This window comes from Mauremys mutica, chromosome 9 (assembly GCF_020497125.1).
Source record: "Mauremys mutica isolate MM-2020 ecotype Southern chromosome 9, ASM2049712v1, whole genome shotgun sequence".
Classification (NCBI taxonomy): Eukaryota; Metazoa; Chordata; order Testudines; family Geoemydidae; genus Mauremys; species Mauremys mutica.
The window spans coordinates 87,634,390-87,658,590 of NC_059080.1; the positions used below are offsets into that span (position 1 = coordinate 87,634,390).

Here is a 24,201-nt window from a genome sequence, read left to right on the forward strand (position 1 = left end):
TTAAGATAACAGGGGGCCATTTGTACAATTCAGAACAGAGATGAACTTTCAGACTCAAAAGTATGTTTGAATCCAGGATTTTGGTGTGGGTCACTCTTGAATTCCAGGTCAAATATTGCTTTAGAAATGTAGCCTTATAATACAAATGTAAATTTGAATAGATCTGGTTTTATAAAGCACCCTTCAAGTCTATCACAAAAACCATTTTACTAAATAATGAATTAAATTCTGGCACAGTAATACAGCAGATATTATAAAACTTAAAATTAACTCACATGAAGCCCGGAATTCAATGGACTCTTTCCTGCTCAAGAGTTACATTGGAATTGTTAAATTCCAGCTGTGCAAGCACCAAGGGCAGACAAGAGGGAGGACACCTCTAACGACGTCAGCACTGAGTATAAGCCTGAATCATGTTAAGAAACTAGAGGCTGGAATTTTCAAAGGAGTCTAAGGAATCTCCCTTAGGCTGCTTTGAGCAATCTCAGCCTAAACCCCTAACTATCCATTTCAACGGGGCTACACTAAATTCATAATCCAAAGTCCACTGAAAATCACTGGATGTTTTCCATTGACTTTAATGGCTTTAAAGCCTAACACGTTAAGTTGCAGAATTATATTTTGGATTCAGTTACAATTCCCCACTCCCATTCCTGCTGAAGTCACCGAAAGCACTTCCATTGATTTCAATGGAAATAAGAATCAGGCCCATACTTACTGCTCTGTCCTACCTTAAGAAAGCTATAGCTAAAAGGAATTTGGATTAGGCAATAATAAAAAAACACACATAATTAAAAATATTTAGTTGTTTTATGCTAACAGCAACCAGTAACGTGTTTCCTGTTTGCAAAAGCAATTTAAAGAATTAATGCATATGCTTACCTGGAAAAACAGTTTCACCTCTCTCTCCACCCTTCACAGCAACACTATACTTAAAAACTGGTTTGCCTTGAAACGAAAAATAAAGGGCAACAAAGACAAGGACACGATTCTATGTTTATCATGAAAAGCAGCATGATTAATGTACCAAAACCCGTAACAGGTGGCCACAAAGTTTATGATGAAAATTTGTCTTTCTAAAATGTGTCAATATTAATTGGGATGTCTTGCCTTGCGTAAGAAATTAATGGAGAGAACTGTGTTTCAGCTGAATGGGATGACAGCATAACTCTGGGATGACAGAAACGTGACCACCGTTCTAATGTGCCCTTCTGATCCTTTTAGTTTACCTTGAGAGAGTCTGCATTTGAAGCAGAACTATGGACTATGCTCCTAACTTGACCCATAGAAATAATGGTTATTTTTTCCACCTGGTTTCACCTGCAAATTGCAAATACATCAGACATTGTGGGTGTATGTATTTTAAGCATAGCTGGGAGGGGAAAGGGGACAAAGGATTACATGTGTTTAGCCGCAGTCTGTGGTAGAATAGTGCAGAGCATTGGGAGGCTCTTGCCTCCACAAGGCGCAGTTCTGCGTGGAGCTCCCCATTGTGCTGGGGCAATGATTGGGGGTAGGCTCCTTATTCCATCCTCACACACACAGTTCATAAGGGCTGGTACAATTTTAGCCTAGACAGTTTAGTGCAACAAGCAGTGATAAAATACTGTGACATTATATAATAGATATAAGGACTACGTGACAGTGTGGTGTAGAGGTTTTAGGGTGTGTCTACATTGCAATTAAAAGCCCACAGCTGGCCCATGCCAACTGACGTAAGCTCCTGGGGTTCAGACTAAGGGGCTGTTTAATTGCAGTGTAGACATTCAGGCTCGGGCTGGCGCCCAGGCTCTAGGACTTTGCAAGTGTGGAGGGTCCCAGACCTAGGGCTGCAGCCTGAGCCCAAATGTCTACAATTAAACAGCCCCTTAGCCCAAGTCTGCTGGTGTGGGCTAGCCACGGGTGTCTAATTGCAGTGTAGATGTACCCTTAGTCATCCTGAGTATGGAATGGGCTCATCACAAGTTACGCAAGTCATCCAAAACAAATGCCAATAAAAAAATGATAAAATACTACCCCAATCAGACATTTGACATAGCCTGTATGTATTACAGAAATAGTATTTTAAGACGTTTGAGAAACCATTTAGCGACAATATTTATTATTTCTATAAAGCCAGGCTTCCTTAGTACAGAACCACAACTGCACAAGCTTTAGAGGAAGAATTTTATATATAAATATTGCCCAGCTTGCACCTCAGAGCCGCATGACTTTGAGACAAGGGTGGGAGGGGGTTGCCTTCCATTTCTAGAAGGCAAGAAGGATCATTTCTATGGCAGATTGCTTTTTTTTTTAAATGGCTTCTGCTTGAAGCTAGTCAGTTCTGAAATTTAAGTGGAACTGAGATCAGAATAAAGTTAATTCATGTTACTCAGCACCACACAGTTGACAGGGACAGTATCCTCTGCTCTACCAATGCTCTCAGCCTTGTTCGCTTTTCCTTCAGCTTTTCATGAAACCACCTCCATGCCTTCATCCACATGGACCTCCATGCATGGTACAGCTCAAGCTCTTCTGCAGTGCCCTTGCCCTGCCACAACCAAATTCCTCTTGAAGACGCCTGCCATGGTGCTGACAGTGAATTAAGATGACCTGTATGTGAGGAGCATGTTGTGCCTGTTGCCTATATTCCTCCTCCATGGTCCACTAAGGGCGCTCACTCAAGGGTCCTCAGAGACCCATGTCCCTCTCCCTCCTGATTGTGGTTTTCCAAGGCTGCACAGTTCCCTACCTAAACTGTGCTATTCTCAGCAAGCCAGACTGCCTAAACAAACTAGCGTCTGCACTTTGCTTTCTCCCCAGAGGCTAAAAACAGTATAATTGCCACAGTAATAGGTTACCAGATCTTTCTAAGCAAGCACATTTATTCTTAAGGTGTGAGCATTATAAAGAAAACATATGAAAACAATAAAAGAACCTACACACATACAAAAAGTTTACCAGAGATTACCCCCCAACTCCAATCTAGTTCTCTGATAGGTATCAGTGCTTCAAAACCCACAACTGGATTTCCCCCATGGTTACAAGTTCATAACTGTCTCAGATTCAAAGCTACAATGAATAGCTCAGTCTTTCCTTTATACAGCTTGGGTCTTTGATCTTGATCTCTTGTAACAAGTAATCAGCATATAATGGCCCACCCTTGAAGGCACAGCTTCTAAGGGCTGAGTTTCGGCATAATCGCAGGTGGGGAATTTGCATTCACCACCCCCTATAGATTCCCCAGGGAAATCACTTAACATACTTTGTTCCAAAAGTGCATTCTTGTGTGGCACATTGTTCAATATAGTCCTTTGAACACTCAGGTCTCACATTGCATCCCCTCTCCCCCGAGGGGTTAAATATAATCCCAGCCCACAATAAAACAAACCATTCATACATTCATTAATACAATGGACCCTAAAGATATTTAAAGTTAATCTAATAAGGTCTCTCAAGGATATTGCAGAAAAAGGCCTATCTTTCACATGTGTTTCCTTTCCCCTAAAATCCGTGCACTTGTCTCTCTTTACACTGTAAGCTCCTCAGAGCAGAGATCATGTTTCAGTGTTTGGAAAGCACCAAGCACATAGTGAGCACGACCATAAAAACACAGTAAGCCATGATAATAACGTGGAATATGTGAAATGGCTGCGGGTAATTTTTTCATATTTTATAAAATGCCATACAAATTTATGATGCTGTATAAATAAGATGCAGGCAATGTTATAGTACAGTTAAATTGATCTTAGGCACTACTTGCTACAGTAAGTAAATAATTGTCAGACAGAAAAGTTGGATTTTTTAATACACTGCTTCTCTTTAGAAATAAATTTATACTCAGGAACAAAATAAAGTTTACAAACATTCAAAAAACAGGAGTACCAGTTCTTCTAGCTATAAAAGTGTTCTGGAAATTTATTCTTCACATTCAGGGTCTGTAGTTTAATTGTTTTGTATGCCTGTGCTTGACTTATTGGTGCAATTGTTCATTGACATTTATTTCCATATTGCCAAGGTGATCAGAAACAGCTCTGAAAGGAAGATGTTGAGTTAATTATACATATGCTGTATTTATAAGTCTTTTTAGTTTTTACATTATAATATGACTATTTATTAATGTCACTGCAGTGTTCTTATAGAGCACATTTTGTTTGCTTTAAATCACTCTTACTGTGAGTTTTTCTAACATGTTTTGAAATTCGTAAGGAAAAAAAAACTGGAGTTCCTCCTACCAGTCAAAACTAGCGTTCTACCCCTTTAAATACTTATGCACACGAGTTTATTTACACACATGAATAGTCCTATTGAACTCAGTGGGGAAATCACATGTTTAACAGTTTGCAGGATTAGGCCTGCAAAATGATCCAAATTAGCAACCCTCTGCATGTGGAATGGCCAGTAACTTCAGGCAGATTTTTTCTGAAAGGCTAATCCTGCAGACAAACATGCATGTAGTGCTCTGATTGACTCCTGTTACTTCAGTGAGACTTACATGAGTAAAGTTATTCACACTGAGTACCTGGTTGCAGAAAAAAGCCCTGTAAATCCTGTGTAAGGAGCAGCTCCCAAGCAAATACTGAAAGATTTGACCCTAAAGGTGGGGCTTACTCTGTTAAACTGTTTGTGGCAAAGTCAGCTTCATTCTATATATGGTATTCTTTGCACTTACCTTCTTTGTAACAACAGGAAGGTTTATTTTTCTTTCATCTTTGCTTGCTTCTTATTTCTTATCATCTTGCCTTCGTTGCACATTTGCTCACACAGTTGCCTTGTTTTTTGTTCACGATCCAGAATTTCTTTTGGGAACAGGCTCTTCTCATCAAATATAGCTTTCAAGGCTATAAAACAGGAAAGACATTCGCATAAAAAATCAGTCATGTTTGGTAAGATGCACTGTTAAAAAAAAACCACTGGGGGGGGGGGAAACAGAAACAAAACCAGAATAAATCTGAGAGAACAATACTGACTTTTTGCTTCCAGATCTGCTAAGAGAAGTTTGTGGCTCTTTAGAAATTACTTTTCATTTTGCTCTTCCTTTCTGGCTTAGTCTGTACATTAAGCATTTAGGCCCAGATTCTGCAGAGAATGCCCTGTGGATGGAGTCCTGTGCCTACATAGTCTACTCATATGAAGCGCTCATTCTAGGATCTGCACCTTAAAATTCCAGTCTGCCTCTGAAGATGTGAAGCTATGAACCCTCTAACTGAGAGGGAGAAAGAACAGAGGTTGTTGTGGTTTTTAAAAACAAAAAAACAAAACACTATTCTTTTAATTTATTTTAATCTCTTTACTGCTGCTAAAGGATCATAAAAAGCTGAAATCAAATTATCCTGTATTGAAACAAAAGAATTTAAACTGCTAGTTGACTGTCTGCATGACTGAGCAAGTGTATTCTACAGTCATGTATTTGGGCGCACAGCTGTCTGGTCTCCAGGGATCTCTAGTCCAAGATCAAGGACCAAATTCTGCCCTCTGGTGTGTATATGTCCCTTCCATTAAAATCAACCCAAACGAAGCATTAAACAATATTTACTGAGTTGCTACCCTGATGAGTAGCTCAGAGATGGAAGGCATACCTGGACCATTCCCATGGAAGGACGGCCCAAATAATTCATTAACTTAATAAGGCTTTTATATATTCCTATGTTGTTACCCAGGTGATGCCTTGATCATTTTAAACTAATCAGAACACGTACCTGAGCTATTAAGATTGTGGATATGGCTTAATCACTACACTTAGATGTATGTTTACTTGCATTTTAACAAGCTTTATACATAGGGATTGAGCAATATTCCCAAATGACCATTAACAGTGCAGAGACCATAAAAATAATCATAAGTGCACTAAAACTAACTGTGCAGTGCTCATTACTTCTTAAGCAAGAAGCTGCATCCTTCGTGCAGAGTAGGTGATAAGGAAGCACATGGCTCAAAGAATTAAGAACATCATTTTCACAGGTGTTGAATATCAGCAGCTCACACTGACTTCATCTTGAAGTCAATGGGAATCTCTCTGTTGACTTCAATGGGCTTTGGACAAGATCCTTAATGATTAAAAGGATTAGAATTTTAAATAATTTACCATATCCTGATATTAAACAGAACCAGAAACAAAGGTAAACGGAGAAAAGATTAATTAATCCATTATCTGTGTTTAATACATAACTAACTTGTAACTTACTAATTGGCAAATTTCTGAAGAAATTAGAGAGCAGTTCTAAAAAATCATTTAGAATATATCTGGAGTTTATAGTTTATTATATCTAGGTATGTGTCTGAGCGTGAATAATCTTGACTATGATTTGTTGTTATTAATACTTAGGGAAACAACTGGGCATTTAGGTCCCGATCCAAAGGCCACTGAAGTCAATGGGAGTGTTTCCATTGGCTTCAATGGGTTTTGGAGCAGGACATCAAACAGAATAAGGGTTGCATGTGTGCAAATTCCCTACCTGACAGGGGTTTTGCGAGGATAAATACACTTTCAGGTTGTAAGGTGGTCAGATACGACGGGGGGGGGGGGGCGGCTATATAAGTGCCTTGGACAGGCAGAATTCCCATGACATCAGTGGGACTCTGCACAAGATCAATGGTGCGCTTGTGCACAGGCCTTAATTGAACAAGATAATCAAGCACATGCCTAACCTTCATGGGACTTCAATATGGCTACTAATGTGCTTACAGTAAGTCACTTGCTTAAGTATGTGCAAGATAAGGCCTAACTGCTGACATTTTAAAAAAAATTCTCACCTTTATTTTGGTAACTGATAGCCCATAACTACTAATTGACACAAACTTGACTGACCCAACAAGGATCTATATTAAAGATCCATGTTTGGCTAATAGTTGCTTTCCCAGATTAGTGAGATGCCATCACCACTGTATTATATACTTTGATTTACTAAGTGTTATGTTTGTGACATTTGATCGTTAGTTTTATTACTTTTGTACCTACCAAATTACACCTAATTCAATTCTTATTACACATTGGGTCCCATTCTTTCCTTTTTGTGATTTTAGGTTATTTTGGTTAACAGAATAGAATGTACATATCAAAGTGTAAAATCTGGTTCTTTACTCTACGCATCATGAATTTCAGTTGGATTAATGAATCAGTCATACATAAATATAACCCTACTATTCCACACCTGAATCTTTCACAGGAGCAAGACAGAGACAAAGTGAGAGAGAGAGAGATAACACCAGTAGGTTGGCAAACATACACTGTGAGAAAAAAAGATATTTTTACCAGTTGGGAACAGGCACCTGACTAGTAAATGAAGTTCATGTGGCAATTAATCCAACTTCAAGATATAGATTACAGAAGCAATCTTTAAAATTAAAATGTGGACATGCAATGCCAAAATTTGGCCTTGCTGATTCAGCTGCAAAGGCTTTCATTTAATTGGTTCATCCCCCCCGACACACACACACTCTCAATGCTTTCCTCATACTTGTCAATTGACCCCTGCTATCTGGCTCACACAAACCTGACAGTAACTCACCTATAACCATAAATTATTGACATTAAAATTGCTAAATTTTGTAGATAAGCCTTATCAAATAAATATTACAATGATGTGTTTTACAACAAGCCCTAAATGCTACAGTAGGATGGTTAGCAGTGATGTTTCAACATCAGCATTTCTGAAGGAGCAGCAGAAAGGAGAAGCATTAGGGGGTCATCAGGGAAAGTGCCAGAGAGAGTGTAGTCACAATAAACAATCAGACAAGCCAATTTTCTTTATGGATCAACACTTAAGCAGTTACATAAACCTTGCCAAAAAAGTCAGCTTGGTTTTGTGTGGGAAGGAAAAGTGTAGGTTGTCAAGAGGTACAGACAACCCATATATATTTTAAAGAACAGTCCGATGTCATAATTATTATATTGAGGATCCATTTTGTGATTGTTTTGTAGGAATATGTAAAGCACAGTGTAATGGCCCAAGGGCACTCAGTAATGATAGAGTAGAGCAGTAAATGTTTTCTCCAGTCAGCCTGCATAGAACTGCTCTGCACTTATCTTCTCACCATTTCCCTCCTTGTTTCATTGAATTTTTGGTTTTCATGAGTGCTTTTGCTATTGCCAGCCATCTGAAGATTCAGAAGTTGGGTGCGAAAAGCTGACTGAAGAATTGTCTCTTTCTGCCATTTCTTGAATGGGGCTACATCAGAGATGGCATTGTTCCTCATGCTTACCTAGAGACCCTTCTGCCCCATCTGGCACCTCCTGTCTTTTTTTGATTGTCAGTGGGAAGGAGACCAGTGTGTGCTATGAAATTTTCCTTAAAGGGGGACTCCTCAGCATACTACCAGAAACATCCCACTTTATGGGGACACAAATCAGCTTAGCAGAAATTCACTGGTATTGCCTTCCAAATCTCTCTCTCTCACACTGGGATCGGTTTATCAAAACCTGTTAAAAATAAGATTGTTCTTTTCTGCCAAGAACAGAATCAGAAGTGAATGCTTCAGAGTAATCCTGTCAATGAACATTTAAGGCCTGATTCAAAACCTACTGAAGGAAAGACCTCCCATTGACATAGACTGCGGTAGACTTTGGATCAAGCCCTTACAAAATAAGAAGCTGTTCAAATAGGATTATGTGTCCTGCTGCTGTGTTGAAGCCCCAGATCAGCAACTAAGCAATAAATCTTAGAGTTCTCTATTACCTTCATCTTATTTTTGCACAGATGGCAAAAGCTAGTGACCTTTATTTTTGCTTTTCTGTACTGAAAGCTGGAGTAATGTGAATATAATCAAGGTCTACTTACTTTCTGAAAGAGTAGGGAGCTTCAGATTTTCAGGGCACTTCTTCTCAGTCATTTCCCTGAAGTATTTGTCAGGGTTTAGAACAAAGTCAGGCTTGTTCATTTCAACAACTGCCTCAAGGGCTCCAATATTTAATGACCTAAAAGTTCCTTTAAAATAGCAGGATTATTGAAAAACCAGAATTAATTCCACATAACAGCCCAATTGTATTTCTAAGATATGGTAACTTTTCTTGTCTATCTTCATTCATATTACTCCACTTGTGCTACTATAATACTCAGAGACAAGAAACATTCAGCACTGTAAACACAGCTGTACAGATTAAATCCATGATCATTTTTATTTGAAACAACCAGAGAAAGCTCAGGATTGCTGATTCTTAGCTGAGAATTTAAGGGGGAAAAAACCCACCCAGTTTTCACTTGGAAGTGACACTTTTCACCAGTAAATTTGGATATTCTCCAGTTTCTTCTCTATAATACATAACATCCTCCATAAAATACAGAGTAAAAATAGTTTCGCTTACCTATTTAAATAAAACCAAAGAAAATGGATCAGGTTTCTAAAGATAATTAACAATGTTAAGGGCCACCCACTTATTTTAGTTTTATCACTGACAACAACAATGGGTCTATACTGTGAAATTCCAGATGCTAAAAGATTTTCAATTATTTCTTAAATATGTAATTCAATGTAATTTGAAGCAAACTACATTTGCACTTGATAAAATTATATAATATTTATGTAGCACATCTCAACCAAATCAATGGTGCCCCAACCTCCTTTACGCTGCATTGGCCAAATTTGAAAGTAGAGATGCCTAAAGTACACCTGTAAGAAATGAATGTGCCCCCACCCACAAATCATGTAGCTCATTGAGTTCACTGCAAATTGGACCTATATGTCTGCACCTGGATTCTTTCTGCAGGAGAGCAGGTTGTGTCTTAGTGTAGACATCTATTGTAAGCAGGGTGACCAGACATCCCGATAAAATCGGGACTGTCCCAATTTTGAGGAGTTTGTCCCGCGTCCCGACCAGAATACGGTCAGGACGCCATTTGTCCCGATATTTTGTTTCCTGGTCTTCGGCAGCAATTAGGCAGAGAGTCTTTTAGTCGCGGATGGTCTTCGGCGGTATTTCGGCAGCGGGTGCTTTTGTCTTTGGCGGCAAGGTTTATTACCCCCCGCTGAAATACCGCCGAAGACCGTCCGCAACTGAAGGGCTCTCTGCCGAATTACCACTGAACTCCCGGAGGGGTGAGTGTAAAAAAAAAAAAAAAGTCATCCCCCCACCCCCCGCGTGGCAGTCCCGATATTTTCCCCTTACCATCTGTTCACCCTAATTGTAAGATGGCCCAAGGAAGAGACTAGAATCATTATTAACTCCCTATCAGTAGAAAAATTCCATTACCTTTGGTTCTGGCTCAGGCTTGCTCCCAAGGAAAGACCCCATAAGATTCTGTACTTACAGATATGCAAGATAACAACTGCTGAGGTTGTGAAGTCAAAATGTCTGTTTACCAGTGGAGTTTTGCATGGTTTTCCCATTGAAGAACTTATGTTTCTTTCCTTTCTGGATTTTGCTTTCTTTATATTTTTTACCCAATATCGTGTTTTCCCATGGACTGATCCTAGGAAGATACAAGTGACTCTTTTTGGCCAAAATTTAAATGCAAACACAAAATGATAGGCATCTATTTTATCTCCTCCTGCAGTTTCTATTTTTATCCTTTGCCTGGCATATGTTATCATGCATTCAAAGGGTCACACCTTTCTGTGCCCATATATGCTGATTGTCAGAATATAGCGCATGTTTATAGCTCCATATGGCTTTTGTTTCAGTAACCAGATGCTATATGACTACTTATAATCTTATAGGGCCTGATTAAAAGTCTATTGAAATCAATAGAAAGGGTCCCATTGACTTCAATGGGCGTTGGATTGGGCCCATAGTCATTTTTATCATTCATGTGTAAAATGACTATCTAATGATTGCAAAAATCTCTTTATAGTGAATGAGAGAAGTTTTCTTTCACTAAGATCCCATGACAGAAAGCACTTCTAGGCCATTTACCAAGACTCCGATCCATCCTCCTAGACTCAGAGAGTAAGCTCTTTTCCTTGTGACTATAACTGGGCAGAGAAAGGTAATTCTGTTTCGCAGAGGATTTCAAAATTTGGAACAAAACCCCAACATTTTGAAGTTCTCTGAAAAAGGGAGTGTAGTACCAGCTCTGGGGCCTTGTAGCCTACCCAGAGCTGTAGACCTGGAGCCCCAGACTGCCAAGGAACTGGGCCAATGGGCTAGCAGGAAACTTGGCAGGCAGGTTTTCGTTGGAACTTTGGCAAAAATCGAACCCTCTCTGTGAAACGTTGTTGGAATTTTTATGACCAGCACTACTTTCCATCCAGACTCACTGTCATTCTATTAAAAAATAATAAATATGATTAACCTACTCCCTGAGCTACAGCCTCATGATATTATAGGTCTACAAAGAGAACATGCTGTAAAGGAGTGTCACTGTACCTTTAATGCTTTGGAACCCCATCAACATGTTCTAGTAATAAGTACTAAGAGGCCCCACTTCTGATGCATCTGACTCGACTGAAGATGTAATTGCTCCCAAGACTACATACTAGTGAAATATTTACTAGAGTACACAAACGCCATTCTCCTTTCTCATATGCTTGTAAAGAGGTATTAGAATTGGAACAATTCCACCTCTTTGTCTTCAGGTGCTTCTGAAAAAAATCAGCTCTCTCTCAAGAGAAGTCTATTAAACCACCTGTTCTGCTCCAGGGTAGAAGGGAAATCTCCAAGCACACATTAGGTATGTTTCTGAAAATAGAAGAATCTGCAATCTTACTGAACCCGGAGATTTTGCTGGGGAGCATTTGGAGCATGCTTAAGGCAAGGTATGTTCTCATTGTTATACTGCAGTGGTTCAACTTGGATTATTTTTTAGCAGTTTTTTTCATTTTCTATGAAAATATTAAAACCTGTGGATATTGGGTCTGATTCAGATGTCATTTACCACAGAGTAAATCAGGAGCTACTGTACTGATATCGCTGGAATTGCTCTAAGATTAGAACGATCTCCATTATACTTAAAGATGCAGCTCACCACAATAAATACTTATCACTTGCTTTTTAATCTTTAAGAATGTACCGCTATGCTCTGCACAAACAATCTTATCTGTCACAAAAATGCTGTTAATTTTAATCCATTTTGCTCACACTTTGTTGACATTATGTGACATTTCTAATAATCTCGTGTAAGAATATAACCTTTTAAAATCTTTTATTAATGTAAATGTTTCATGCTATTACATTCAGGAAATTATTTAAGCCAAAGAAAGACTTGTGTACAGTTTAATTTTACTGTGCTTATGCCTTGACACAGTCCATGTTACAAAGAGTCATTAAAGTTTTAAACATTTAGGAGTACACTGTATTTTCTCAGAGATATACACCTAACTACTTGAGCATTAAGAACAAATATAAACCCTTGGAATGGGAGGTAATGAATTGCATGATTATTATGGTTATGATAGAAGGAACAGTGTAGTCTAAAAATATCTCACTAAAGCAGCATAAAATTTGTCAGGAAGTAATCCAGTTATGAAGAGTTTTAAAATGCTTAACAAACTAACACATACAACACTAGGGCTCATTTATAGGAAAGAAGCATGGTCTAGTGCAGTGTTTCCCAAACTGGAGTTGCCACTAGTGTAGGGAAAGCCCCTGGCGGGCCGGGCCGGTTTCTGTACCTGCCGCGTCCACAGGTTAGGCCAATCACGGCTCCCACTGACCAAGGTTCACCGCTCCAGGCCAATGGGGGCTGCAGGAAACGGCGGCCAGCACGTCCCTTGGCCAACACTACTTCCAGCAACTCCCATTGGCCTGGAGAAGCGAACCACGGCCAGTGGGAGCCGCGATCGGCGGGACCTGCAGACGCGGCAGGTAAACAAACCGGCCCAGTCCACCAGGGGCTTTCCCTGCACAAGCAGCATCCCAAATTTGGGAAACACTGGCCTAGTGAATTAAGCATTGACTTGGACTCAGGACACCTGAGCTCTGCTTCCAGGTCTTCCACTGGCCTGCTGTGTCAGTTCACCTCTCTGTCTCAGTTATAAAGTATATAAAACCGTAATATAATGGGGGAAAATAGAAAATATAATCAAACTTAACCTCTTCATAAAGCATTCTGAGATTTACTGATGAACAGGAAGAGCTGGGTGGTATTATAATATAGGAGCACTCCAGGAGGAATTCCGTGCAGAGACGCTGAGGCTCTGTCCCTTCAAAGGGTATGTGATTTTCTGACAGAAAAAACACTTTTGCAAAACTGACATTTTCTGTGGGGAAATTTCGATTTTGCCCCCAAAAAAATTGATTTTCCATCAGGCAACAAACCACAATGAAACATTTGAGTTTTGGGAATGTAGAAACATTTCATTTTGATCAAAAATGAAGAAATAAAACATTTAAAAAATTCCAAATAAAAATGGTTTGGAATTTCTGTTCTACAATAAATAAATAAGTAAACATATACATAACAAAAAGCAACTTTTTGTCTCGATTTGGATGAAAACAAACGTTTAAAAAAATATGCCAAAGCCTGCCATTGCAAAGCCCCTTTTGATAAATTACTTACATGTTTACAGATTCCTCTTTGTCTTCCATACCAAGTATAGCTTGTTCCAAGGGGTTAGGAGATGGCTCTCCTCCAAAAACAGGGGCTTCTTTTTTCTTTAGAACATCATCCTTTTCTTCCCTTTGGCCCACATTTTCATCTTGATTTTGCTCTCCTTTAGGGTGGGAAGGAGCATTTTCAATTCGCCAGTGCTCTTCCTAATTAGCAGAGCAGAAAGCATTTTAAAGCCGCTCAGAATTAGAAATATTTCTGACTACTTTTTTTTTAAAACCCCTTTCATATAGAAGTACCCCCAGATGCAAAGTTTTAAGACAGCTATTGATTTTCATTATTTTCCTGCATACTTATGTGAGCAACTGGTTCCCTGGATCCAGATCCATATTATTTACATTATAGTACCTCATAGAGAAGTTGTGGGCTCGTCAGGGTAATCCACTGGTGGGCTGCCAGTTAGTTTACATTTGCACAGTCGCCCGCAGCTCCCAGTGGCTGCGGTTCATCATTCCAGGCCAATGGGAGCGGTAGGCAGCACATCCCTTTGGCCTGCGCTGCTTCCCGCAGCTCCCATTGGCCGGGAATGGCAACCACGACCACTGGGAGCTGAGAGCAGCCATGCAAATGTAAACAAAGTGTCTGGCGGCCCGCCAGCGGATTACCCTGACAGGCCACGTGTGGCCTATAGGCTGCAGGTTGCCCACCACTGTCAGAGGCTACACCCAAGATGAGAGTCCCCTTTGTGCTAGGCACTGTATAAACACAGAGACTGAGACAAACACAAGACCCTGCCTTGAAAAACTAACCATTTGAGCTAGTTCAACAAATTCCCCCCTCCCTGCACTCGCTGAAAATATAGTTTAGTTTCTTGTGAAAATAATGTATACTTTGATTAAATTGTTCACATTGCTGATCAGAAAAATTGAAGACTCTCATAGCAACGTCAGATAATTTCTATTAAAAATGTCAGTTTTCTGTTTCAGCATTTCTGATTTGAAACTTTTTCAGAATTTTTCATTTCCCAAAACTTTCTGATATTTTGACCCTCTGTTCTTATTTGGAACAAAAACTAATTTCAAAAAGCCAAAATGTCCCCCCAAAGGGATAAATCCATTTTCCTAGCACCTCTGCTAACAAACTTAACAGAAGCTGGCAACATTTTTAATGTTTTAGGCAGTGACGGAATGAGTGACTATGATGGGGTGGATAAACCCCATACTGGAGAGTTAAGGACACAGGAACAACTCTGGGCCCAGAAAGCCCCACCCCCAAAGCCCTGCTCCAGTTGGAGGAGGGACTCAAAAGAGAGTCTCTTCAGCACAGCAGGGTGGCAGGCACAAAGAGGCAGAGCTGCACTCACTGCAGCAGAGGGACTATACCAGGGAGGCCTCCTCATGGGGATATCTACCGAACAGAGCCGGGAATCCCTAGCCTGCTGAGATCCCCAGATTGCCCAGGACAGCCACCAGTCATGACGCACCCTGATGGTGGGAGCAGAGCCACCCAGAGGACAGTGTTCACAGGACCACAGGTAGCAGATTCCTGCTTTATAGTGCTCAAGAGGACCCTGGATGGGAAATCCGGTGGAGTGGGAGGACCCAGGTTCCCCTACCCCCATATCAGTAGGTGGACTCTTACCACTAGGCGGGGAGGCTCATCCCACTCATAGTGACTAAATATGATGCATTAAATTATTATTTATTCTTATTTGCACTATGACGGTTTCACAATGTTACATCTATTCTTAGAAAACATGTCTCCATGATTCAGATATTATCTACTGGAGCTGAAACATGGCTTCAGGAGTAGTGGTAGGTAAGAAAAAGTCAGCGGTGACTAGAGCTGGACAGTAAACGATTTTCCTGCCCTACAAAAGTTTTCCAAATCAGGCAGAGCAGAGACTTGAATCTGGGTCTCCCTAACTACTTTCTCTCTGGCCCATTGGTACAAAGTTGTGCAACTTCAAGAGGAGAGGTTGAGAGAAGCCTAACTTAGAATAGCCAGTAGCCTATGGTTTAAGTCAATCACCTGAGCTGTGCAGACCCATGTTCAAATCCCTGCTCTAAATCAGCTATTGGGAGGAGGGGAGTATCTTGTTTTGATCAGAAGTTCCACCCTGGACTTAAGAAGCATTACATTTCCGTAAAATGTTTTATCATTTTCCAACTAAAAACCATTTTGTGAGGAAATTCTGACCAGCTACAGTAGTGACTCAATATTTGCCCAAAACTTGTGTGGGACTGAAACCAAGCATTTTGAACTTAAATAAAAAGTGTGAATAACTTCCTATCCATGTGTATGTTTTCATTTGCATTCTGTTTTCCCAGACAAGAATTCAGGTAGAAATGCCAAAATCTAAAGAGAAAATCTGTTCAAGATATTTCTGCTATGTCCTGCACAGAAATAGCAAACATGGATAAACTGAATGGCAGACCCCCACAGGACTGCTCTGGCAATACAGAAGCTGATGTGAAGGACCAGCAGTGAAGCAGTTAATTAAAAAGTCATCTCTCTGGAAGTGAAACATTCTGTGTCAGCCAGCATTACCCATACGAGTTCCTAAGAGAAGTGTTTCTACCTGGCCAAATATTCCAATTGTTGTACCATGCACATCACTAAGAACAACACTGCAGTCTGAAGAGGAGGAGAGGATGAGCAGGCAACTGCTTCGCACACAGGTCTCCAGATAAGTAACACAGTCATCGTGTGGCTGAAACGATCTTATCAGGGGAGGTGGCTGGGTTACCTTGTTCTCACTGGAACCAAGGCAGTAGTCCTGGTGAAAAGGAAATGGCAGTTATCTGAGGAAGGGGGATATTTTGGATCTGGAGATCTTCTGAGCAGGCTCCACAGCTTGCTGTGTGTGATAGATGGAGGGGCAAACCCTGCCCTTGAAGGAAAGATGGGAGCAAATCTCTTTAAGATTTTCTTCTCCCTGGGTTTTAAAGAAAAAATGTGACACTTCTGACAGTCAGGCTTTGTATTAGGTGCATGGCTATAGGCACCCCAGGGTCTGATCCAGCACCCACTGAAATCAGTGGAAAGACTCCCACTGACTTTAGGCCCCAAGTTTGAAAATGTTGGTCAATCTTTTTCCTTTGTTAGAAAACAGGTAAAACCCAACTTATTTGCATGTATCCCGACAAACTGGGCACATGAGAAATACAAAAAGAGAGTCAAATATTTTCCTTGTACCTGTATATTCCATATTTTCACCCATCCAGCTAGATCCCCCGTTATGAGGTATTGACTCATTTTATCAATGGTCATGATAATGGATCCAGCTCTACTGTGGGCTTCAAACTCTGCCATGAGCTGGCTTTTCGAGGTATTCCAAAACCTAACATAGCCAGCACCTCCACATGACACTAAATTTGCTCCACCTAAAACACAGAAATGTGGCTGAATAAGCAGAAAGAATCATCAGTTTTCATTATTACAAGCAATTCTCTGTTATACATGAACCTGTATTTTTATTTTTGTCACTGTTTTAATATTGTGCAGAGCACCTTGGCACAGTAAATTCCAGTCACATGAAATATCTTTTACTGAATAGATATTTGAGGTATGCAGTTCAGAGCAATACCAACAAAACAAAGTCTAGTACTAAAAACACTTTTTAGAGACCTGTTGTTAACCTTTTTCCATGAATATTATGATACACTGTAATCCTTATGTAACTAGTTTTCTTTACCTTTCTTTCAAAAGGAACCCTGGTCAATCAATTTATTTTATAGATACAGAAAATAAAAACCCTAAATAGTGCTTTTAATAACAGATTTCCAGATAGTTTCAGATCAGTCTGCAGATGCTTTCCAATGTTGACTTAGAAAATGCCTGATTAAAGCAGCAGACGTTATAATTCATGTTCTTAAAGGCAGAGCTGCATATATCAGTGTGAAACCAAATTCTGCCATGACTTGCATCCCATGCAAGCTCATTGATTTAAGTGGAACTGCAGGGGTTATAAATCAATACACAGTTTGGATCTCTGTATGTAGACAGGCTTCAGATACAGACCAGTTCTGCTGGATTATTTAAATTTACTGTCAATATGAGTTTGGGGCAAATTAATTCAGATGACAATGAGAATGGATGCAAAACAAAAGAACATTGTTTGAAAAATATTCTAACATGCTATAGGAGAAGTATTGTAAGGTCTTTTTTCAGGGGCAAGAAGGAAAGGAAACTGTGAAAGCAATAATCAGTTATCACTATAAATAATGAGCTTTTCCAAGTACTGTTGTTCAGTATGGGCAAAGTAAGCAGAGCCATGATTCAACTGTGTAGAAATTACTTTACGGTACCTGTCACTGAAATATTCTTTCTAGCTTCTAGGAATAGAAGCTTAGTAATAGCATTGTTGCACTCAGTGTCAGTGTCATAGAAGTCAGCTACAGACATTGTATGTCTTCTAGAGGACGTTCTTCGAGCAGATCTAAGTTGCTGCTGTAGTAACAGAGTATCTGTAAGAGATGTTCCCTATTATAGTCAATAAAAGGGATTTATGTGTATAAGTAGACATGTCAAAAACACTTGGCATCTGATTGTTTTCAAGGTTTTTTTATCTGTTACTTTATGAATTCAAGCTAAATCTTTTGGATGTTCATGCTATTAAAACTATTTATGTGAGCCAAATTCTGCCACCCTTACTCTTGGTGAGCAGTATCTTATCCTGCAAGCTGCCCTTTGGATTTCAATAGCACTATTCACAGAATAAGGTTTTTACTCAGCAGTAGAAATGGTGGATTCTGGCTTTATGAGATTTCCAGTCTCCTCTTTAATGAGCACAAACTATATTAACTAGCTCATTTTCTAGTGCCAGCAGCTGGATCAATGAGTTGCGTACATAATTTATACTATGAACAAATACCAATTTGAAGAGAAGCTTTCCCCAATTATGGTGGGGGGCAGGGGGGCAGATCCTCAGAGAGTATAAAATGACATAGCTCTATTCATGTCAGTGCAGATGTGCCAATTTACACTGTCTGAACATCCGACCCATGATCTCTGCGGAATGTTTACTGAACAGCAGGACCATTAAGGGTCACTTAGCTGTAATATGATCTGCACTGCCTGGACCAGATCTTTATCTGATTAAAATCAGCATGGTTCAACGCAGCTATGCCAATTTACAACAGTTTAAGATCTGCTCCTCTGGATTTTAGACCCTTTAAAGATCAGAAAGCTCATAGACTGGTAGTTCCTTTGCCATATCTACTGTATTCACAATATTTTAAGCATTCTCACTCTGAAGTGTCTTGCTCATTATAAAGGGACAGTCCACCAGATATTCCTGCTGAGTAGTATATGTGCAAGTAAGAAATGAATTTCAAGACATGAGATATAGATATAGATATATATCAATCAGTATTTATTCCCCCACAAAACTTGGAGGAAACCTAAGGAAGTCTAAATAAGAACCTCAGAAGGTTTTTTCCAAGCCATTTTCCTTATACTCAGATGTGCGCTGCCATAGAATGTACTACGGATTACAGTGGGGAATAATTATAGATTTCCAACTGGCATGGTGCTTAATATATGTTATGCCACTAGTCTGTGCAGACTATCAACCCAGTGAAGTTTTCAGGTTCTGGGTAGCCTCAAGGGTAGCAGCCTCTGCAAGGTTCAGTTGGTATTATTTATTATCCAACACCGAACAAGGCAAAAATTAAGGGAATGCTCCCTGCTGAAGGTAATAATATAAAAATGCTGATGTAGATCTGTGACAATAAACAGAAGCAATAGCCTTGAGATGTATAGAGAATAAACTAAAGTGTATAAAGCAAGTACACTCTCAAGGCTGCTTTCTGTCACTCTGACAAGACAAAGGTATAAATAAACCCCCTAATCTCCATTCAATTATCAGTAATTTAGTGGCACACTTAATATTATATGCATAAGGCAAACAGTAGGTATGTTTTGCCTAGAGCCTGAAAGCAGTGCTGCTTCAATAAGATGCTCACTCACCTGATTTGGATTTCAGAGATTTTGGGGGATCCAGGTAAATTTTAAGGTAGGCATTTTCTGTACTATTATTCCAGACAACAATTTCACCACCACAGCTCCCTGCATTGGACAAAGAAAAGATAACATATTGTTACACTCACTAGCCAATCTTGATCTTTCAGGCAGCCAGAAGTATTTTATTGCCAACACAGCAATATTTTCACTTTTTACGTGATAGGTCATATGACAAGGATTAGCAGGGCTTGTATTCCCATGCATCTGTAACCTTTCGATGTTTAATCCTCTCCTACAAAGGTTGCTGTAAAGAGGACATTTCTCTGGTTTTACAGAAAAACAGGCCATGGAAAAATTGACAGATTTTCTAAGCAGTCTAGTGGATTCAGATGCATATCTTCCATTAGTTGTAATGTGTCCAAATCCCCTACAATGCTTTGAAAATCTACCAATTCACAAAACAAAAAGTAACAGATCTCAGGCCTCAGCCAAAGCTACCCTTAGACATAAGCAGCACAAATGATTCTCTGGAGCCCTGTGATTTTGGGTAGATTCAGCAACTAATGGCTGGAATCTATCTGCCATCAGCAGGACTAATGAGGATGATGGCTGAAGTTCTAATTCTTGCTTTCAGTTTAACAAAACATAAGGTCAGACTTGCCCTGATTTGACAAACTAAGCTGTTTACCATACATTGGACCTGAAGCTATTCTCATTTCCACTGGGGTAATTCACAAGTGGTCACCAGAGATGCATCTGTATGAGCTCATTGTACAGCTACATTTACATTTGGAGCTGAGCTGGCTGCTCATGGAGCTAGTGCTCTAAAAATAGTCGCGTAGCCACAGTAACGTGGGCAGTGGCTGGTTCAAAGCCAAACTAGAGCTAGGATTCAGTTTGAGACTGGAAGATGCCAAAATCTTGAGAGCTGATATTATATGTCAGGCACCCTGGGCTTAAATATTACACAATTAGCTGCTCTTACAAGATTTCTGCCACATGCAAACCAACCAAATAAATAAATAAATAACTAAAATAAAAATAAATCTCTCCCAGTTTTTTTATCTAACTGATAATCAAACCATTGGTTTGGACTCAGAAGTTTGATTCAGAGCCTTTTCTCAGCTCTTTGCATAAAACCATCTTCCCCCTGGACTTGAGGTTCTGCCTTATATCTAGTAGCAATAAGCATTTTACTATCTGAGGATTATTTAGTGGCTTATGGCCTCAAATTTTACTCTAGTAAGAAATCCACATCACAAAGTTTACACTTTTTAGCCATCTCAGATAGTGCCCATGCTAGGGACAGAGGTCACCAGGGATAACTATTCAGTATCCTTCACAAGCACCAGATTCGAAAGGAGCCAAACCCTGCATCCTTCTCTCCATCCTCCCATGACGATCAGCAACAATCAAACCAGGGATCTTCAGCACAAACCCTAGCCACCTGGGTTGAGGAATAACTCCTTTAGCTGTTTGTAAGTAGCAGGCTGTTCCTGAACCACAAAGTACAATTGATTAAATTTCCACTGAATTCAAGTGAAGAATAAGTCTATATGCCACCGTATTTAAATAAATTTATTATAACTGTGCCCTCTCCTCAAAAAAAGGACCCACAACATTCTAGTGTATGTAATTTTTGGTAAACTGAACCATTTATTCTCAATCTTTTTCTATTATTTAAGTCCTGATAACTCCAATCACCACCTCCATAGAATTCCCATTGAATCCAGGATAATGGGCCTCCTATTATAAATGTTTTCAAGCTTTGGTACGTGAAAAATATCTAGGTTTAATCATTCTGTTCAGATATGAAAAATATGGGGTGGACTTCCCTGTCCTTTTCTCCAATGAGAGTCTGATGTAACCCCATTGAAGCAAATTGAAATTCATTAGCATAAAACAGAAGAGAACCAAAAGTGTGCTTTTCCTGTCTCCGTAAGAAGTTCTAATTTGTTCACATCTTGTAAGTTATGTACCTCAGCCAGCAGCATATTAGCTATGCCAGCCCATGCAGTAACAGAGTCGGCCTTGCATAATAATGATGTCCCTAAATCCCAATTCCTGGATGATATATTAGGCAATAAATATTAGGTTACCTGTAACTAGAGTATGTGGAGGTAAAAATGCAGCACATAGGATGTCATCTTGATGCTGCACTCCTCCTTTCCATTCTGCAGGCAGAACAAAATACTGAGTCAAGTTGCTCAGTCGGAAGACAGTAATTATTCTAATAAAAGAGACATAGAAACAAAAGAAAAGCATAAGTGAACCTAGTCATATTTGACCACTTCAAAAAATGTCATTGGTATCTTTTAAATATAATCATTTACTCTAATAATCTTGAGTGGTAAAATTTAAAAGCTCTGTCCTTTTGCTTTCCTTTGCCACTGAAATTCTTCTGTGTTACAATCCAAGCATGATACTTTTAGCAGCTATTGTTCTATCACTTTGCCAACACAAAATGCTGAATCTGTCCCCATCATAACAAACTGTTCCCTGCAGCATTAGTATTAAGGGGATATATACACTAACCAGAGCTGAGACATTATGAAACATTTTACTGATTCTAGAAAGTGTGGAAAATACAATAAAATAAACCTGCAGATTTTGACATTCCATGTGTCAAAAACTCCAAAACACATGGGATGTCATCTTCTTTCTCAAGACTGTACTCAAAATCTTTCACAGTAAGAATTTCACTTCCACATCTTCCAGTTGGGGATGCAGCAAAAACTAAGCAAAACTGATGTCCATATCAAAAATGAAGGAATCAGCCCTGCTTCCACTGAAGTCAGTGAGAATTTCCCCATTGATTCCATTGTGGTCAGCACCACATGAAGTGTCACTATTTGCAATAATGCAAAATCCAGCATTTCTTGATTTGTGTGTGGTCACTAGTCTTAATGACCAATGTACTTCAGATTAACTGATGTAGAACATCAAAATTATCATTCACTTCTCCTTCCCAGTGACAGAGCAAACACTCTTCTTAATGGCATGTGTTGGCTTTAAATTAGAGACTGTTATTTAATAGAGTGTAAGAAGGCCACCACTAAATCCATTTCACTTAGATCAACAGATCAGGCATCTGACCCACTGATATAAAGATGATGGTTTGTGACAGAGAACTGTACTGGAGTTATGACTTCTAGAGTAAAAAAGTTTTTGATGGTGTCAGTTTCTCTTGGCCGGTTGGCTGTAGCTTAAGATAAATTTAGTACAACATCATACCACCTGTGAGACAATGGCATAAGATTCATACCACCACATCATTTTCACCACCTGCAGCCCCACTCCAAAAGGTTCCACACAGGTAGACCCCTGCACTCACACAGAGCTTAATGAAAACCAATGAGGTTTCCCTGGGGACAAGGCTGCACCCATGCAGAGTTCTTTGAAGCAGGCAGGAGGTGATAAGCATGGTCCAAATCGCCAGCTTCTATTTACCCACAGTCTGGCAGGGAACAAATTGAAGCAGCTAACAAAAGTTCTTCCTCCAACGCATCACAGTTGGATGAAATCCATTGCGTAAACTTAGCACCTCTGCCTTGTCTATGAGAGGGGTGATGGCATATGGATTGTCTTTGAAGATAAGCAATCATTCCCAAAAAGATCGGTGAGAGGAAATGTGATATATATAATTCAGTTAATCTCTACCTACCAGAAGTGGAGTGTGGGGGCAGGAGTAGTAACAAATACCTGATCATCACTTTCTGGAAGGACAATCAGAAAAAAGGCTTGTTTTACGATTGGCAAAATCGGTGCCGCTGTGATCAATGCAGCAGCATCAATTTAACGGGTCTGGTTAAGACACGATAAGTTGATAGGAGAGCACTCTCCCATCAACGTCAGTACTCCTCCTCCCCGACAGGGAGAAGTTATGTTGATGGAGAGCGTCTCCCATCGACACAGCATAGTATAGACACTGCTGTAAATCAATCTAAGCCACATCAATTTAAGTTACATAACTTACATAATTTAACTAACGTAACTTAGATCGACTTACCTTGTTAGTTTCAGGTCAGTGTCTTTGTCTTGGTCTAAAGTGATGGACTTTCAACAGGCTGCTGGGAAAAGGCCATGCAACCTTTGCTGAAGTGCAAGTCTTTTAGTCATGTCTAATTTATAGATTGTAACAACAGGATTTATCCTCACTGAATGAGGCTTTGCATAGCATCCAGTTCCAACTTGTTTTATTCTGCATAAGTTGATTTACACTGATTGTCTATTTTCAATACCAAATAAAATATGGTCTATTTAAGAGTGCTGGTATCATTGGCTACTGTTGAAGAAAATTTGCCACTAGAGGCTGGTTTTCAGTATGGGGAGATTGACGCTGCTGCAATTGATGCAGCAGGGGTCGATTTAGCAGGTCTAGTGAAGACCCGTTAAATTGATGTTAGAGCGCTCTCTGGTCAACCCTAGGACTTCGCCTCTCCGAGAAGAGTAAGGTAAGTCACCAGGGCCTGATGAAATGCATTCTAGAATACTCAAGGAGCTGACTGAGGAGATATGTGAGCCATTAGCAATTACCTTTGAAAAATCATGGAAGATGGGAGAGATTCCAGAAGACTGTAAAAGAGCAAATATACTGCCAATCTATAAAAATGGAAATAAGGACAACCCAGGGAATTACAGACCAATCAGCTTAATTTCTGTACCCGGAAAGATAATGGAGCAAATAATTAAGCAATCAGTTTGCAAACATCTAGAAGATAAGGTGATAAGCAACATGGATTTGTCAAAAACAAATCATATCAAACCGACCTGATAGCTTTCTTTGACAGTGTAACAAGCTTTGTGGATGGGGGGAAGCAGTAGATGTGGT

The 24,201-nt window shown here is 39.7% G+C and overlaps 1 protein-coding gene across 1 annotated transcript in view; it reads right to left on the reverse strand.

The window, feature by feature from the left end:
* Positions 1 to 3,768: 3,768 nt before the first annotated feature.
* WDR49 (WD repeat domain 49) overlaps positions 3,769 to 24,201 on the reverse strand; it is a 65,384-nt gene continuing 44,951 nt past the window's right edge. The window contains exons 11-20 of the mRNA XM_045030956.1: positions 21,470 to 21,600; positions 19,377 to 19,475; positions 17,714 to 17,872; positions 16,602 to 16,789; positions 15,985 to 16,182; positions 13,413 to 13,609; positions 10,276 to 10,385; positions 8,757 to 8,903; positions 4,652 to 4,820; positions 3,769 to 4,013 (exon numbers count right to left, since the gene is read on the reverse strand). Of these exons, the coding sequence (XP_044886891.1) occupies positions 4,675 to 4,820; positions 8,757 to 8,903; positions 10,276 to 10,385; positions 13,413 to 13,609; positions 15,985 to 16,182; positions 16,602 to 16,789; positions 17,714 to 17,872; positions 19,377 to 19,475; positions 21,470 to 21,600 (1,375 nt within the window). The 3' untranslated portion in view covers positions 3,769 to 4,013; positions 4,652 to 4,674. The remainder of the gene's footprint in view (positions 4,014 to 4,651; positions 4,821 to 8,756; positions 8,904 to 10,275; positions 10,386 to 13,412; positions 13,610 to 15,984; positions 16,183 to 16,601; positions 16,790 to 17,713; positions 17,873 to 19,376; positions 19,476 to 21,469; positions 21,601 to 24,201) is intronic.